Source organism: Amphibalanus amphitrite, unplaced genomic scaffold (genome assembly GCF_019059575.1).
Source record: "Amphibalanus amphitrite isolate SeventyFive unplaced genomic scaffold, NRLGWU_Aamphi_draft 000836F_arrow, whole genome shotgun sequence".
NCBI lineage: Eukaryota > Metazoa > Arthropoda > Thecostraca > Balanomorpha > Balanidae > Amphibalanus > Amphibalanus amphitrite.
In genome coordinates this window covers 41,410-55,856 of record NW_024882330.1, presented here as the reverse complement: position 1 = coordinate 55,856, position 14,447 = coordinate 41,410, and the positions used below count along the sequence as shown (strand labels likewise).

General features: G+C 56.9%; 1 protein-coding gene across 1 annotated transcript; it reads left to right on the top strand.

Annotated features, from left to right (window-relative positions):
* The first annotated feature begins 1,035 nt into the window (after positions 1–1,035).
* LOC122366876 lies at positions 1,036–14,021 on the top strand. Its single transcript, XM_043339519.1, has 7 exons — positions 1,036–1,348; positions 5,021–6,368; positions 7,901–8,136; positions 9,683–9,799; positions 11,964–12,143; positions 12,804–13,634; positions 13,776–14,021. The coding sequence occupies exons 1-7, from the start codon at positions 1,277–1,279 to the stop codon at positions 14,019–14,021; spliced, it is 3,030 nt and encodes a 1,009-aa protein (XP_043195454.1). The 5' UTR covers positions 1,036–1,276.
* Positions 14,022–14,447: the final 426 nt, after the last annotated feature.

Below are 14,447 nucleotides of genomic sequence, written 5' to 3'. Positions count from 1 at the left end.
CGGACGGCTGTGACGGTGTCATGATGCCCTGGCACTTGAGATGCCATGGGCTGGCCGCGGATGAGGGGTTGAGGGGAAGGGACGCTGCACCGGTCAGATGTTTTGTGAGATGCCGTGGCTGCAGTGTGGCATCGAGTCTATTTTCAAGTGGAGATGTACCTATATACTCGTAAGAAGGTTATCAGGGGGTTAGTGACCAGGACCGTCATTATCGCGTACTTGTATGTCATAATCACATGTTACTTGTCTAACCTTGTCTACTTGTCTAAGTATGCAGTATGACTTCCTATGCAGACTGCAACAGCTGTATGCATCTCTCACATATCACCGAGCTATCACCATCAAAAACATTATTTGCATGTCTGAGCGAAACGTATGAACGAAACCGTGAATGATCGTCGGCCTACACAATCAGCCATTTTACTTCATCCTTCCTCTGTTGCACCATGTCTCCGGCCATTTAATGCTCTATTTATCTTGACATGAAATCTAGATGGCAGCCCCAGTCAGTCGCTTTCATCTAGAACAGGCGAGCAACTTCGTTTTCCGTGCATGGATGCTCTTCGCATTGCAGAGGTGCAGGGGTTTCGACAAGCAACACTACGCGTGCAGCAAACACCTTTCCCATACGCCGAGATATCCCTTTAGCATTATCCTAGCCGTGCGGGAAACATTTGCACGTGATCTTTCCTGCACTGTTTTCCGGCACGGGTTGATGACCTACAGTTCTGGTGATTTTTTGATAAAACTCTTAAAATAGGTGATTTCAATAATTAAATTGTGAGTTTCTGAATAGATATTAAACGACGTATGGGAAATATCTTACTGAACTTGCTCTGGGAAGAAAAATGGAAACCTCGGTCTTCAAAAAATCTCCGGCACTCGGCTACGCCTCGTGCCTACAATTTTTTAAAGACCTCGGTTTCCATTTTTCTTTCCCAGAGCCGTTCAGTAATATATATTTATTTCTACGGCTTTTGGGCGACATTTTTATTGCCAAAAATTTGGATTGGTGTTGTATTTATTTTTGAAAAACACCTTAAATTTGTGTCATATGCTTCGTTAAAATGCATAACTCGTTCAACGAATTAACCTGCCGATTAATTAATTGTTACGGTGAAAACTTGCCTAGAAATACTCGTATTAAACTATGCACCCGGTGCGAATTGCATAAAGCTGGCTTGAATTGCTGTTGCTTGTGTTATCCATACTTTTTCCACGTTCCGTAGACGATCTACAGCTTTATCCGTGTTTTAGTTTTTTTTTTATAAAAGCAATGTCGACGAATATTTGGAACGACCGCTTGAGACCGAGAAGAAATGCTCGACTGTCGATAATGTCAGCAGAGGTGAGGTAGCTATTTTTGCATACTGGCTTATGTACCTATCCTGGGGGATTTGATTAATTTGGCCTACAATTTTGATTTATCTTCAAATTCATCTTTATTTTTAAATTCAGTCACCTATCAATGTCTGGCTTGGCGAGGCAGTGCAGTGGCGAAGCCTGTGACTGTTTTCATTGCTTGCAACTTTGATCCTGATAGCTGGCTGTTGCCATTTCCCAGCCGTTAGTTGCTCTTGCTCCTCGTGCGCAAAGGTCACCTGATCGGTCACAAACGTTTTTAGGAGGTCGCACCCCACCCCACTGGCTGACGCAATGGTTGAGCAAAGCGTCAAGGAGCCCATTAGTCGTACCGAAACAATATCTGTGGCAGCAACATGATTCGTGCATTCCGTCTTCCCAATTATATGTGAGCGTCTGCACAGATCTCGTTTATTGTTTCGTGCCGTGCCTCAGGCGCATGATAGGTATTTCTCCCGACCGCGACGTCACAACTCGATGACGTCACGACACATTGACGTGAGCCTCGGACGACGATGTCGTGGCAGGCAGCCCCGACGAGAGACGTGACTTATGGACGGTTAGGGTCCGGACTCAATCCCTTTAGCGCTGTGTATTGCGAGTTGAGCGAGTCAGTGCTGCCGTGACGTCATAGGATGTCATCCGGTGCGGCGCCAGTGACGTCACGCTGTACACTGGTGACGCCATGTCGTGCTGAGTCGCCGACCAGCTTGGGTCCTGGGCGTGTGCGGCTATCGCATTGTTCGTATCGCGGCCCCGTATCGTGGATGAGTCTGTCCGGTCTGATTTGACCTCACATGCAGGGCTTGATAGCGTTGGTGGACGGTCGACTAGTGGGCGGTCGGGCTGGTGGGTGGTTGGACTGAATGAAGCACGTAAAGATTGAAGGTGCTACAGCTCGCCTGGATCAGGAGCTGTGTCAGCTCATGCTCGCTAATTGGTCCAGTAAGGCAGGAACTGACGGTTTGGGATGGATGTTTGGTGCTGATAGAAGTACGAGGTGATGAGTGGTAGAAGATTATCAGTGATATGGACGGTACAAGCGATAAGTGAGTCTGAGTCATATAAAGCCTGCTTGAGCCTATCAAGGCGACGCCCGTTTACCCTGTGGTAGCGTGACATCGACGTTTCCTTTGGTGAAACATGATTTATGTAGATCACGGTGTGTCGGGATCAGCCTTCTTTTTCTATGACGCGTTCCGGAAGATGTCCGGCCACACGCTCTCAGCTGAAGGTGTCCAGGATCTCCCCAGCTGGCAGCTCTAATATTTCTCCCCTACGTATATCTACAGCGGCTGGTCGGTATACGTCCTTCGCCGGGCCTCAGCTCTGTGTCAGTCTCGGTCCCGGGCGGCGGCGCGGCTGGGGCGGGGGCGGGGGCGGCCGTCCTTGGCCGCGGACCGGACATACCCAGCCGGAGACACGTACGGACACGGCACGTAACAGCGGCACCTCGGCGCCCTCCGAGTGTGCCACACTGCGTCACGGTGACGGGTTTCAGTCACGGCGTCACAGTCCCCGTCCGTCCGCCGGCCGCACCCTCATGACGTCACGTGACGGGCCACATGACGTCACGTGACGGGCCGTGACGGTGTCGACGTCTGTCGCTAGCTGTGGATCTCCTCAGGCTTGCTAGCAGCGGACAGCTGATCCATCCAGTATTGATTGCACTCCGAGTGGGCCGAGCCGTGCTGGTGGGCCAGGAGGGAGAGAGTACTTACCTGAGCAGTTGGCGGCACCCCGCCCGGCCGGCGCGGCGGGTCGGCTGGGGTCGCGACCCGAGGGGAAAGCGCCTGACTTTCCAGCTCGGCCGATAGGCGACCGCTGTCGCTGAGGCTTCCACGCGAGCTCCGCGCTCGGCGAGTGAGAATGACATGTGACCGGCTGAGTGAGGGACACGGTCCTAAGAGGTGGTGACGAGCTCTCAATTGATCGCGATCTGTCAGCTGGTGTTCCGATGAGAGGGGATGGAAAACATGGGCGCGGTACGGTGGGCTGCGACCTTGCGGAGCTGTGTCGGGACTCTGGCGGTGCGACATTTCCCGTCACTGACCGGAGCGGCTGTGCCAAAAAGTGCCGGTAGTTTTCCACGATTCCATAGTGAACTGGCGTCGCAACCAGTGTCCAGGCGCGACCGAAACCTGCACTAACGTTCACGCGCTATCTACACCAATCTAATCAATCGGTGACTTCGGATGGACCACCCCTCTCACTCGGTCCAGTGGAAATGGCGCCACTCTGGGCCGCCGCGCGTCGCCGAGCCGTCCGTTTTGGCGGGTGTGTGTCTCGTCACCCCACCGTCCCCGCCGCTCGCCCGGCGCGGCGGCTGGCAGCTGGTGGTGTTGGACGGGTTCGCCGCCGGCCGTGCAGAGCTCCGTGACGCTCTCGCCGCCCGCGACTCGGCGGCGGTGACGCGACTCGGCGCTCCCGCGCTATTCCTGTGGCGGCAGCCGGAGGGAGAGGTGCCCGCGCCGAGGTCCGGACGGAAACTGGTGCTGTCTGGTGACGAATGGTGCCCTGTGGTGGTGCCTGACGTGTGACGGAGTGGTGACAGACGTGACAGCCGACGGTGACAGGTGAGGGGGACGGCCGGCGGTCACGAGGCAGGTCAAACTCATGACAGAGTTTATAATGTCATGATCCCGGCTACTTTGGCTGTCTGACCCATTAACATGCCTGTGGGCTTTTAGTGGTTGGCTATTTTTCATACAGAGCCAGACGGCTGGCCGATTTTCGCTCTACATTGTCCTTGAGCTGTCCTCAGAGGACTTCCTTTGTGAACGCCCCACTTCCATATATGGCGCGCTGCGATGTTCCTTGTCCGTCACTGGTCAGGAGCGGTGTTGAACAGCAGAATGGTGGTACTCGGGCAACCAGGTGGACAGCTGACACCCCGTCCTGCCACGGTGCGGTGGGGCGGGGGTGGCCGAACCTCGGCGGGCCAGCGGGCCGGGCGGGAGGGACGGGGGGGGGGGGCAGTCCCACGTCCCATGCGCCGAGAGAGTGATCGGTTCCGAGCGCTGCCGCTAGAGGCGCTGACATCGCCCGGGAAGCGCCGACAGGGCGTCCGTGCTCTGTCGGTAAACTGCAATGAAATTGAAACGGAGAGCGCATCCCGTCCTGGATAACTTTTCATGAATTGAAGATGTCGCCTGGGGTTTCAATATATAGGAACCAGTGTCGACCTTCAATGTCTATGCAAATATCCCCCTCGTGCATGCAGGAAAGTGTCACGTGACCTTAGGATTGCGTCCAGCTATGTCAGACTGGGAATCTGGTTGAATGGTATTACGGTGCGTTCCACGAACGCGGTGATACTGCTCACCATTGAGCGGGATGGGTTCCCAGATGCCGACCGACCGCCATAGCGAACCGCACCGGCTCGGGGCTGCCTTTCATGTTGACATTTCCGCAAAAGGTGAATGGGTACCCGGCAGTGGCCATACATGCTGTTTTCCATTAGTTCGAATGCTTGAATGCCATATAATGAAGTATTACGCAAGTCCATATTGTACAGTGGGGCTAATGTTAGACCTGACACCACATGTGCTATGGATTTCGGTGTTGTCTCCAGCCTGTCTGTCAGTCTGTTGCGTTGTCGGCGCAATGTTTTCGCGTTGTGCGATGTTCTGACCCTCCTCCCCCTGTCTTGTTTCAGACGCCGGCCATGACTGGAGAGGAGCGGGGCCCGACCGCCCCGCCGCCGCCGCTGCCCAGGGACCTCCTGGACGCAGTGGACGCTGTCGATACGCCGCCCCCGCCGCCGCCCCCGCCCGCCGACGGCCGCCCACGAGATCTGCTCGACCACATCGACTCGACGTCGGCGACAGCGACGGTAACGACCGCGACGGCGGCGACTGCGACGGGTGACGACGACACAGACTCGCAAGACGCATCGAACGAAACGGGCGCGGCAAACGTGACCGACAAGGTAGAACGGTCTGGGGAAAAGGCTATCGCTAAGAGCGCAGAGACAGACACGACAGAGGCTGATGTTGCTGTTAACGCTGAGTCTGCGCCGCTGAAGGTGGATCCTGTCCAGGGTCCAACCGAAGAAGTGACGTCAGAGGCAAGGACGAGCGGGGAAACGCAGGCGGAGACGGAAGCGAAGACGGAGGCGGAGAAGGAGACGAAGGAAGAAACGGAGATAAAGGCGGAGACGGAGATGGAAGCAAAGGCAGGGGAAAAGGCGGAGACGGAGCACACCACTTCGTCAGCAGAGGCGGCGGAGGCAGCAGCAGAGTCGGCTCCGAGGGCCGTCTCGTCCGGGTCCCTATCGGAGGAGCGGGACTCGGACGACGCGGAACTCGAACCGCAGCCTGCTCCGCCGGCAGAGGTGCCGCCGACGGACCGTGACGCCTCGGTGGAGAGTCCGCCCAGCGCGGCGGAACCGTCCGCTCAACCCCTGTCTCCGGGCGAGGGAGACTCACCAGCAGAGGAGTGTGAAACTCAACCAGAGGTAGCAGAGAAACAAGAGATTCAAGAGGAAGAGAGGCGAACTGAGATTACAGAGGGACAGGAGGATGTCTCAGAGGAGCAGGACTCGCAGCTGGAGGATCAGAGTGGTGCTGCTTCAGAACAGAAGATGGAGGTCTGTGCGGAGTCACAGAGTGTTTCTGTGGAGTCGCCACAGCTAGAGGAGGTTTCCCCTCCGTCGGAGGTAGAGGTCTCATCAACTGAGACCAGTCAGGAGTCCACATCAGAGGTGGCCGCGCCACCGCAGCCAGAGACCGTACCTGTGAACGGAGAGCATCCGTTGTCAGAAACAGAGAGGGCGGCGGCTGCCGACGCTGTCGCCATGCCGGCACCGGCCACGGCTTCATCCGCAGAATCTTCATCATCGTCATCGACTTCATCAGTAGCGGCGTCATCAGCGGCGTCGTCCACAGCGTCATCGACAGGCCCGGCGGCGGCGGTGGATGACGGCCGGAAGCATCGGAAACAGCCGAACCTGCGGGCCGTACCTACCCGCAGTAACCTGAAGAGGAAGAGCGACGACACGACAGGTAAGAAGCGTCGGAGGGTCGGTATTGTCATTGAATTTTCTGTTTAGTCGCCAGCTGCCCTCTCTTTTCATGGTTATAGCGATTCGGGAAATTAATACGCGAAAATGAGCGTTTGGTATCGGCATGGTACACAAGAAACAATCGAGTTATGCCGGCGTGGCACCGTTAACCCATTTATGATAAATAACCTAAATATGATTTAGGCTTCACGTCCTAAAAGGTGAAGTCAAGTTGTAAAGTCAAGTTGCATGTGGTCAAGCTGTAAAATGTCATAGAAACGCGTGCATTGTTCTCGTAAGTCCGTCACAATAGGCGCCGGAAGAGCTGCCCCGTTTAACGGCGACCTGTTGCTCATATCTCGGCCATTGGGTGACGTCACTCAGGAAGCCGGCCATTGGCTGACTAAGCCGTCGGCATGCCGAAACTTTGCCGACGAGACGCGATTTAAAGCCGGCAGCCTCGCCACAAATCTCCGGCGGGGCAGCGGTACGTAAATCATCGCACTCCGGCGGCCGCCGGCGCTTGTTTTGGGGCCGTGTTGGCCGGGGGTGCCCCTGAGGTGCGGGACTGTCATTCAGAAACAATAATATGTGGCGTTAGACTGAAGGAGTGCCCAATACCCTTAGCAGTCACTGAAATCTGACAAATGGGCTCGATCGTGAAATTCATCATAGGGCGATGCGGGTCGTTGGATCCCTGAGAGCGGATTGTGTTTGAAATCCGCAGTGTCGGTGGCTGATCTCATTGCCATGAAGACAAACTCTCACCCCTGAGTGGTTAACTCAAGTGTCATTCCCGGTGTAAGGTCAGATTTTTCTTTCTGCACTTCACTTTTCCCCGAAGGTCACCATAACCCCTGTCTGTTTGTGTCCACCACATCGCTCGGAAAATGTCACACTCGTGTCGCGGTCAGGTGATGGACAGTCATAACCCGTCGCGACCTCGACGACCTTTCCCTGAGCTCCTCCCCGGCTCCGGCGCTCGCCGCGTCCCCGACAGAACGACGGCCTATGGCCCGGCCTCACCTGTGACCTTTGACTCTGTTTGACCTTTCCGCGGCACCGCGGCAGCATATTTCTCCGGGACCTTATTGTCCCATCGGAGAGCACGGGACTCTGTTGTCAGGCATCCCACATTGAATTGAAAACTTCACCTCCATATTGTCTGACTCGACTGGCATTTCGCTCGTGTGGGTTCGCCTGTCCGGCACAATAAGCCATACAATTGCTGCTCGTCCTAGAAAAGTGACTGATGGGCGCTGACCAATTGTAAAGTAAATTACCGTTAACATGGACTATCACTCCTGCGATCTCATTCATACTGCTGCTGAGTTATGTCTCGGCCTCTGTTGGCCTTTCTCTAAAGCCCCAAGTTGAAGTTCTTCTTTTCTCTCCATCCCCCCTGTTCTAACTTCTTATTTCTGCTCAGTTTCCCCAACCCTGCTTTGACTTCCCCTCTCAATCGCACCCCTGAAATACGTCCATCCACGACCCTGACCCTCTGTCTCTGACCTCCTCCCCCTCTGCCCACAGGTGACAGCGCACCAAAGCGGCCGCGGCGGGGCATCCAGTTCGACGGTGTCACCGTGTTCTACTTCCCGCGCGCGCAGGGGTTCACGTGCATCCCGTCTCAGGGCGGCAGCACGCTGGGTATGGCCGACGAGCACAGCCACGTGGAGCGCTTCACGCTGACTGACCATGTCAACGAACAGCGGATGGCACACCGAGAGCTGCTCACCCGGCTGAGGGTCAAACAGAGGAAGCTGCAGGTGAGAATGGTGAGAGGCGTGGTGAGAGGGTGAGAGGCACGGTGAGATGGAGCGAGAGGCGTGGTGAGAGAGGGATGCGGAGAGGTGACGGGCTGTTGGTAGGGAATAGGGATGCTAAGGGAAGCGTTATGTAATTAAAGAGACGACCAGCAGTGTGGTGATAGAGGAACCCATGAGGTCGAAGAGTCGTACGGGTCGGCGATATGATTGGCCTCTGGAATTTCAACCTGAAGTATCCTCTCAATGTACGACATTCAGCTCTCCAGCCCTCAGCACTCCCTTCATGACCTTCCTCTCTAAGCTCCCCTTGGGCCGTCTGTATGTCGGTCAGACAGTATAGACAGTATGGCGTACTACATGATTGTCACTCTGGCCGTGACACTAGCGGACAGCTCTAACTTCGCCCAACCCACTTGTCTGTGTTGTGCGCCGAACACCTACACGGTTACCATCGCCACACACAGCCGGTGGGCGTCGAGTGGTTACGGTCCTGGTTACCGTCACCACGCCATGGTTACCGTCGCCACATGACTGGTGGGTGTGGTCCGTCTGTCTGTCTGCCCGCCCCCGTCAGTCGGCGTATGTTAGGCGGCTTCAGCGCTGTCTGGGTCACCGATGGGGGGAGGGGGAGAAGGGGCTGGGATTGGGCCAACCACAAAGGTCAGGCAGCAGTCAAGGCAGTGCGATGGGACAGGCAGGCACTACAAGGCTTGATTCTGACTCGTGTGGTTGAGTTTTGCGGAGTTTGGCTCAGGGTTTGCTGGCAGTTGGCACTGCGCTTTGTATTACGTCATGAAGTAACGTTATGTAATGCACATATAATGTAATCGTGACGTTATGTAATTTCAAGTTTCGTCTCGTGCGACTCTTGAGAACGCGCCTTTTGTGGCTTCCAGCCTAGTAAAAACAATTTCAGCTCCATGTCCAGTCCAAAGCTGGTATTGTGTGATCCTCGTTTGGACCGTCTACTGTCTGCTGTTTTCTGGCTCAGACTGACCTTGACTCTGCCATGGTTCAGTCGGCATCTTTTCGGTTCACTCTTGACTCATGACTCTGGAGTGACTCAAGTAAACTCTGATCGGACCTGACTCACTTCTGCCTGGCGTATCTTGTCTTCTATCTTGTATCTTGTCTAGTCTAAATCTAACTCAGGCAGTGTAAGTCTCCGTCCAACCACCTTCCGTCTAACTCTTGACTCTATGAGCGGAGCCTGCCTCTGACTCAGACAGTGCCTGACTCCTCCCAACCTCCGTCCAATTCTTTGACTCCGATTTTGGCTATTTCACTGGGACTCCGTCGGCATTTGGCACCGTTCCAGCCGTGTGTGACTCTGACTCTGACTCATTTTTTGTGACTCCGTCAGCGTCTGGCATCGTTCCAGCAGTGTGTGACTCTGACTCTGACTCATTTTCTGTGACACTGGCAGCGTCTGGCGCCGTTCCAGCCGTCTCTGACTCTGACTCTGACTCATTTTCTGTGACTCCTGCAGCGTCTGGCGCCGTTCCAGCCGTCTCCGACTCTGACTCATGTTCTGTGACTCCTGCAGCGTCTGGCGCCGTTCCAGCCGTCAGCCAGCAGCAGTGAGGAGAGTGACGCCGGATCGGAGGAGGGCAGCGACCTCTCCGACTCGGAGCTCGACGTCGACAGCTACTTCTTCCTCAGGGTGAGTCGCTGAGGCGGATGTCTGCTCTCGAGGGTCAGATACAGGTCGTTACGGCTACTTTGTGTTATTTGTTACATCTCAATGGTATGTTACCGTACAGCGTACAGATCCTTTCTCAAGGGTGGTAGATTCACCAGATTTTTACATTTTATGGTCAGAAAGACAGTTGCAACTTCCTCACGATGAGTCGCTGTTCAGATGTGACCCACAGAGCGGGGAGTTAGAGCACAGACCTTTTTTGGTTTGACTGTTTTGATTTGGTATCGCCATGCGATAGTTTCCGCGTGATGAGTCAGTGAACATGAGAGGCCGATAACCGATAGCAACACTCGGTGGTCTCTGATTACTCCAATGCGCGGCTGAAGAACCTGAGCAGGGGAACTCCTCGACACAAGCTGACGGTGAACGTGGCTCCGATAGCGCCGATTTCTTTGGCGAGGGGCGGGTGGGCAGGTGCAGCATAATAGAGGGCTTTGGCAGCTGCTACAGTGTTCCACTTTACTGGATGACAGAGCAAGCTGATGAAATACTGCCCGATTCTACATCAGTTCGCTTATGATTGAATCAGAAGGGCTGATGGAAGACTGCACTTACAAATAAAGGTAATACAAAAATATAGTAACACACTTCACACACACACTTTGTGTTGAATTCATCCATTGACAATAACTGCCAGTAATACTGGTGCCGGGTGCGTTGAGTAATGCGCCCGGGGGTCTCGTTACCTTGCGACCAATATCGGTCTCCTATATCATTATTTATTTTTCACGCACGTGTTCCGACTCACCGTCGTTGTTTTTCTGTTCCGACGGCTCGTTGACCTACCGTCGGCTGCTGCCTCGGGTCGACCGACCGACCGACCGACCGAGCGTGCGTACGTACGCCGGCGCCGGACCGGCCGAGGCCAGCTAACTTTGGCCCACTGCGGCCGGGCCGCTGTGACTCACTGTCGACGCCGGAGGGGGGGGGGGGCACGTGCGGTGCAGGATGGGGAGGGGGTTCGGCGCGTGGCCGCCCCGGGCACTGGCCGCCGTCGGGGAGGGGTGTGGAGAGCCGGAGGGGGCTGAGCGCTAGGCCCGTGGGATGGGAGCGACTGCCTGTCGAACAAAGGACGGAAGGTGGCGGCGGAAAGGCGCCGGTCGTTCGTCGGCGGGTTAGACTGATGAAAGTGACTACTCTCGGGTCGGTGGTGGAAAATCCCGGGGCCTTGCGTCAACTGAAAGTCGCTCCACGTCCCACACTTCGGCTGGTGTGGGACAGAACTGGAGCGCATTGCATCACTTATCTTGTTGACCTGACGGTGATTCGTAACTTCAGGGTGGGCGCCGCTGAGAGCGTCGGAACGTGTTGGCGTTGACAGCTCTGTTAGCTGCACCACGCCCCACCCTCCGTAATTTTTAACTCCACTTTCCCATGAATGAAAGATTCATAGCCGGCCGGCATATCACTCCTGAAATGTCATCGCGGTTGCTCTGTTTAAATGTCATTGCTGGATATGGCTGTCCGGGCGGCTGTAGGTCGTTCTGCCTACTTTTTATCCGGTTCGCAAATCCCGACGAAAGGAAACGCTTCCGTGATTCGACAAGCGGTGTCCCTAGAGTTGCGAAGGGTCTCCTCCACAGGCCCTTCGCCGTCACATGTCTGGTAGTCTCATTCTGGAGTCTGATACTGAACGACTCTGTCAGTGACGTTGGAGCCGGCGTGACGTGGCGTGGGAGTATGTGACGCAAGCTGACGGAAGTGACACGGCCGGGGATACGGGCTCCGCGCAAACACCTGTTTGACGAACCGATTGTTACAAGGTCATCTGTTTTTTACCCCAAGCTGGTTTGCAGCTTAGCTGAACGGGATGCCTGTTTATTCAAAGTAGATAGGTCGATAACAGAAACGGAAAAAGATATCAGTGAAGTGGAAGCAATAGAGCGATTCATAGGACATGCTGATTGCTGATAGCTCGTGAATGCTCAGCTACATGATTGCTTTAAGTCGCCAAATGTCCATTGTCCACCGGGGTATGTCCACTACTCTACTGACCACTGCACTGGTATATGTCTATCAATTACATGTCTCTTCAGCTCAGTCCTCACGGTTGTCTTGCCCGTATGCTCACATTCCCGTTTTCCAGCGCCCTCTGACCCCGCCCGTCCGTCTCTCTGCCCCTCAGCCGGTGTCGACGCGGCAGCGGAGGGCACTCCTGCGAGCCTCCGGGGTGCGTAAGATCGAGCCGATGGAGAAGGACGAGTGTCGAGACATCCGTACCTCGCGCGAGTTCTGCGGCTGCGCGTGCAAGGTGGTCTGTCGGCCGGACAACTGCCAGTGTGCAGGTGCCGGCATCAAGTGCCAGGTGGGTGTGTGGGACCGGTGGTGGGGGCGTGGGTGGGCGGAGAAAGGGATGGATGGGTGGGGTAATTGTGGGACTTGGTTGTGAGATTCAGTGATAGTATGGGAGGGAGTGCAGGCGATTTGTTGAGAAGATAGATGGCAGTGTGGTTTCATGGTTGGGTGTGTGTATTCATTACGCGATGAGTGGATCGTGATATTCGCTCAGGTATCGATGATAGCCGGAGCTTTGTCTCTCACCGTTCCGTGCTTCTATCCTCAGGATACTGAAATCCTTCTCCTCCACGCCGCAACCCCCCTCCGGACTGGACAGGCAACTTTATCTCATGGGGGCTGCTCCCTTGGAGCGGCACCGCTGCTCCCGAGGGAGCGCACCCCGTAGCCGGGTGCAGTGAGTGCCTTGGGGCTGGGTGGCCTGTCCTCAGGACGGGCTCAGCCCCGGCGACTCACTAGGGTGCCTGCCCAGACCAATGTCTCCCCCTATATCTTATCATCCTCCCGGCTCTGAAATGGTCTCATTGGACCGAAAGGGCCTAACCCAACAAAACAAAAACAAAAACAAAAGCTTTGTCTCGTTGCTTTGTGTAAAGACAGGCTCAGCACCAAGTTACTGCTAATGCCGTGCCCCCATGGCCCCCGTGACCTGTGTCGTGTAACTCGGCAGGTGGACCGACAGAACTTCCCCTGCGGCTGTACCCGAGACGGCTGCCAGAACCCTTCCGGCCGCATCGAGTTCAACCCCAGCCGCGTGCGCTCACACTTTGTCGAGACCATCATGCGCGAGCAGCCTCCACCGCCGGCGCCCGGTCCATCGGGGCCGGGCCCGGGCGGCGCGGGCGCCGCCGGCTGGGCGAGCTGCGGCTGGCAGAAGACGGCCGGCTGCGCCGCCTCGCCCGGCCAGCAGTACATGGCCGAGCAGGAGTTCCCTAACGGCGGCTACGCGGCCACCGGCGGAGGCGCAGCGTTCGCCGAGCTGTCCGCCCCATACCAGGAGGATTCGTCCTACTCGGAGAACAGCGACGGCAGCAGCGACGGCAGCTACGAGACGGCCGGCGCGGCGGTGGCAGCCGCGCCGCCGCCCGCCTACCAGCCGCCGCAGACGCAGTCACACTACTCGAGCTTCTCGTTCGAGGGTGGTTTGCAGAACTACGGGGCGCTGCCGGGCGCGGCGCCGCCCTACCAGACGGCGGCGCTGTCCGGCTACCCGCAGCCGTACACGGTCTGCCAGAGCTACACGGCCAGCTCGCACTACCCGGCGCCGGCGCCGCACTACAGCTACCCGTTCAACAAGTACCCGACCTCGGGGCCGGGCCCGGGCGGCGGCGGCGCGCCGGTGGCCAGCGCCGCGCCGCCGGCCGCCGGCTACCCGCCGTCGTGCGGCTACCCGAGCTACCCGGCGGCGGCCGGCTGCTCGTACGAGCCGGCGCCGCCCGTGTACGCGGCCGCCGGCCCGTACGACCCGGCCGCCTGCTCGTACCCGGCGGCGGCGCCCGCGGCGAGCTTCGCCGGCCCGCCGGCCGCCGGCGCCGCCGCCTTCCCGCCGGAGCCGGCCGCGCCGGCCGACACGGGCGCCGCCGCCGGCGACGAGCGCAAGTACACCGACCTGCGGAGCGTGCCGCGGCCGGCCGGCGGCCAGCTCGAGTCGCTGGCCGACCTGCTGCAGGACAAGTTCGGCGGCTGGGCGGCGTCCGGCGCCGGCGGCGGCGGTCCGACAGTCACCTCTGCCGCCAGCACGGCCAGCACCGCGTCCTACTGCGGCACGCCGCCCTCCGAGGACTCTGGGGTCGATGTGGACGAGTGCGCAGCCAAGCACGCGCCGCCCGCGGACGAGAACATTGGCCAGATTATGAAGAAGACAATGGTTGAGAGCGTGTCGGCGTGAGGCGCTCCCGCCGCCGCCGCCACCCCTGTTTGAAACGCCAGACATGTGTTGCAATGTTTTTATGGTTATTTAACTGACATGGGAGGAAACGAAAAGAGGGATTTCTAGCTAAGGCCGTAGTTCCAAAGCTGTCTTTCAGAGAGCAAATAAACACGGGATGATTGTTACAGTGCTGACTTGGCGGAACCTGGCCACGGTTTTTCGGTCACTTTGGCAGAACGCACGACTAACTCAGCGCGTCTGAGCGTCACATCGGAGGCTGGAATATTTCTCTTTGCAATCAAAACGATTCGACGCGTGGCTACCGGCGACAATACTGTGATATTTACAAGGTTGCAGCTAGCAGATATCCCATATACTCTGTACATAGCGGCATGCGGCGGGGTGGGCCCCCCGCGCCGTCTCGTATGTGTTAGCTGTAGCCTT